Genomic DNA, 2,893 nt, shown 5'->3' with positions numbered 1-2,893 from the left:
AATGTTTCCCAGCCCCCATAGATGTAAGGCTACGTTTACACTGGTGCGTTTGTTTTAAAATGAAAACGATCCTCGTCATACTGGCGTTTCCACTGCGTTTCAAGCCGGCTTTCGCTGTAGTGTAAGTGCGTCCAAGTCCCCATAGATGTAAGGCTACATTTACACTGGTGCGTTTGTTTTAAAATGAAAACGATCCTCGTCATACTGGCGTTTCCACTGCGTTTCAAGCTGGATTTCCACTATCTCCGACAAACGACAAGCGAAAGACCGGTCATTCACTTCCAATGGAGAGTAGCGTGGGAGCTGCGTGGAGTAAGTCTTTGAGTTTGTATAAACATCAACAAGCTGAAAAATAAAACCGTTTTTTTTTTTAAGATAATGTAATCTTGTTCAAATTGATTTCATAAAATTGGTATCGAAAAAAGTATCGTTCAGGAACCGGTGTCGAAGTCAAGGTATCGGTATCGATATCGAAAATTTTTTAATGATACCCAGCCCTAGTGGCCTGGGGGTAGTTCACAGACATCCCGGCACCAATTCCAGTTGTTTGGTGAGGTGTCTTTTGGGCTATTTGTTAAATATAACATAATAATGTGTCTGATTTGTCCAGCTGTTACACTGTGCACACAATAATGCAGACTTATTATATTATAGTATTTTCTAATTAAGTAAAAAATTAACATCGGTTTCACATTCTGGTGTGACTCCATTTCCAAGTCCAACCCTACAATTTTTTATGTGGTTGAATATTCTCTTTCACTCATAAATATGTCATATAATGGAAGATAAATTAATTGTATATGCAATTTCATGTTGATTTCAATCAAAGGTGTTAAAACACGTCTGCAATTATTCTGCTAATTTGTGCTTATTTTTTTTATTTTTTATTTTTTTTACAGATGATGAGCACTGCTGGCACTGTGGGTAAATGGAAGGCAATGGCACGTCCATCTTTACCTTCTTCATTGGACTCCACATTACCTGGGATATCTCGAGAAGTGCTGTCTGTGTCCATGGAACCAAAATATCAATGTCAGCAGTGCAAAGAGATTCTTAGGAAACCTTTCCAAGCACAGTGTGGACATCGCTTCTGTGTGTTCTGTTTCAAACAACTCACCAGGTACCCAGGGCAACCCTCTGCCTCTTGCTCCGCATTTATTGCCACCCTCTCCATGGACATTCCCAATCCCTTTAATCTACCACTGCACTGTAGCTAGCTGGAAAAATATCCCGCCTTTCGCTTGATGTTGATCCACTCTTTTGCCTCTTAACCCAAAGGGTTCTCCTTCAGTCTGGATATACTACCTTCACTTACCTCTGTGGATATGTCCTAGGATATTTTCAATCTTTGGTGAGCTTTACCTTGGTGTCAGTAGTTTGGCTATAGTTTTTTGTCAACTTTATAGTGATTTTATATTATTAGGACAAGTATTTTTTTATGATACAACTAATGTTATGTCTGAAAACAAGTTTTTATGTCCTTAAAAAAAAGAAAGAAAGAAAAAAGAAAAGAACTTGTGAATGTGAATTACATTTTCTGTTTGAGAAGCTATAAAAATCTGGTATGAAAACAAGTGGAGTAATACACATTTTAAAATGAAGAGAGAGGATTTATTTTCCGTGTTTAAAATAAGTATTCTATCTTTAAAATAATGGATTTCAAGAGAATCTGTATAGAAGAGTGATGATCACAAAGAAAGATGATAAGATAAGTTAAATACCACTGACTGCTATTTTATCTAATAAGCCCACAAAGAATTGAAAGTCATATAAAATGCATTGCCTAATTGATTGTGCTCAGAACATATCCTTTGAATTCATTTACTTTACCCACCTACAAATTTCATTGTGAGGACAAACTGGGCATGCTGAGGGAAAAAAACATTATAGGGACTGTAGGGCTGTTTTCCATGTTTCCATAGGGGGAACAAATTAAAATATATTCAATTTACTAATTTTATGATTAATATGATAAATATATATATTTTTTAATTTAAAAAAAAAAAAAAAAAAACTACAGCACCACCTCTCTTGTACGTATTCTAATATTCTGTGTTTTGGAGCACCTCAAGCTGTTTCTCATCACGCTGTGTGAAATACACTGAACGGTGCCTCAAAACTGACTGCTACATGAGCCAGACTGCTGCAGAGCGTATGATACGCAAATTACAGCTCTTGGCTGGATACAGCAAGCCCGTGTCACGCTAAGTTTAGATGGAGTTAAAGACAATTATAGTGACACACAGGAGTTGTACATTAAGCACTCGTGTGTCCGTTATTGTTGATGCACAAACAAACCTTGTATTTGCGCTCTCGTCGCACTGATCACTATAACATTATATTTGTACTTGAACACAATTCAGTATATTCACGTAATTGTCAAAATTATTTACAACGAGGGTTTTATAACGGATGCAGCTCACCGAAGAGGCGTGTTTTGGAGAAGTTTGTGAGGATCAGTGGTGTTTATGTACATATGGGCATCAGACACTACTAACACAGACATGATCGCCGCTTGTTCTGACAGAGCTTGTTCATTGATGACGACAACCGCCTTCAGATTGCTGAGTTTCTACACATTCAGAATGATTTCATTTTTAATTTGTATTTTGGTTTGTTTAGTGATTCTGAATGGATCCGTATAGTAGTTTATATGCAGTCCTTTGACATCTCCTTGTGGCTTTGTTTGGTTATGGCAGGTTGACTTTTACTTATTTGTTAAAGGGGTCATATGATGTTGCTAAAAAGAACATTATTTTGTGTATTTGGTGTAATGAAATGTGTTTATGCGGTTTAAGGTTCAAAAACACATTATTTTCCACATACTGTACATTATTGTTTCTCCTCTATGCCCCGCCTTTCTGAAACGCGTCAATTTTTACAAAGCTCATCG

At 36.8% G+C, this 2,893-nt stretch overlaps 1 protein-coding gene across 4 annotated transcripts in view; it reads left to right on the top strand.

Moving 5' to 3' along the window:
• The window catches only part of LOC107746475 (TNF receptor-associated factor 2-like), a 55,397-nt gene that overhangs the window by 18,529 nt on the left and 33,975 nt on the right, over window positions 1-2,893 (top strand). For 2 of the 4 annotated variants that reach the window (XM_016560698.1, XM_016560700.1), the window contains exon 2: window positions 900-1,120. In XM_016560698.1, coding sequence (XP_016416184.1) covers window positions 900-1,120 — 221 coding nt within the window. Of the gene's footprint in view, window positions 1-898; window positions 1,121-1,278; window positions 1,352-2,893 lie in introns of those variants that run through there. The other 2 variants (XM_016560701.1, XM_016560699.1) reach the window with 2 other exon arrangements.

Source organism: Sinocyclocheilus rhinocerous, unplaced genomic scaffold (genome assembly GCF_001515625.1).
Source record: "Sinocyclocheilus rhinocerous isolate Xijiao unplaced genomic scaffold, SAMN03320098_v1.1 scaffold739, whole genome shotgun sequence".
Lineage (NCBI taxonomy): Eukaryota > Metazoa > Chordata > Actinopteri > Cypriniformes > Cyprinidae > Sinocyclocheilus > Sinocyclocheilus rhinocerous.
This window is presented reverse-complemented; position numbering and strand designations above follow the sequence as displayed.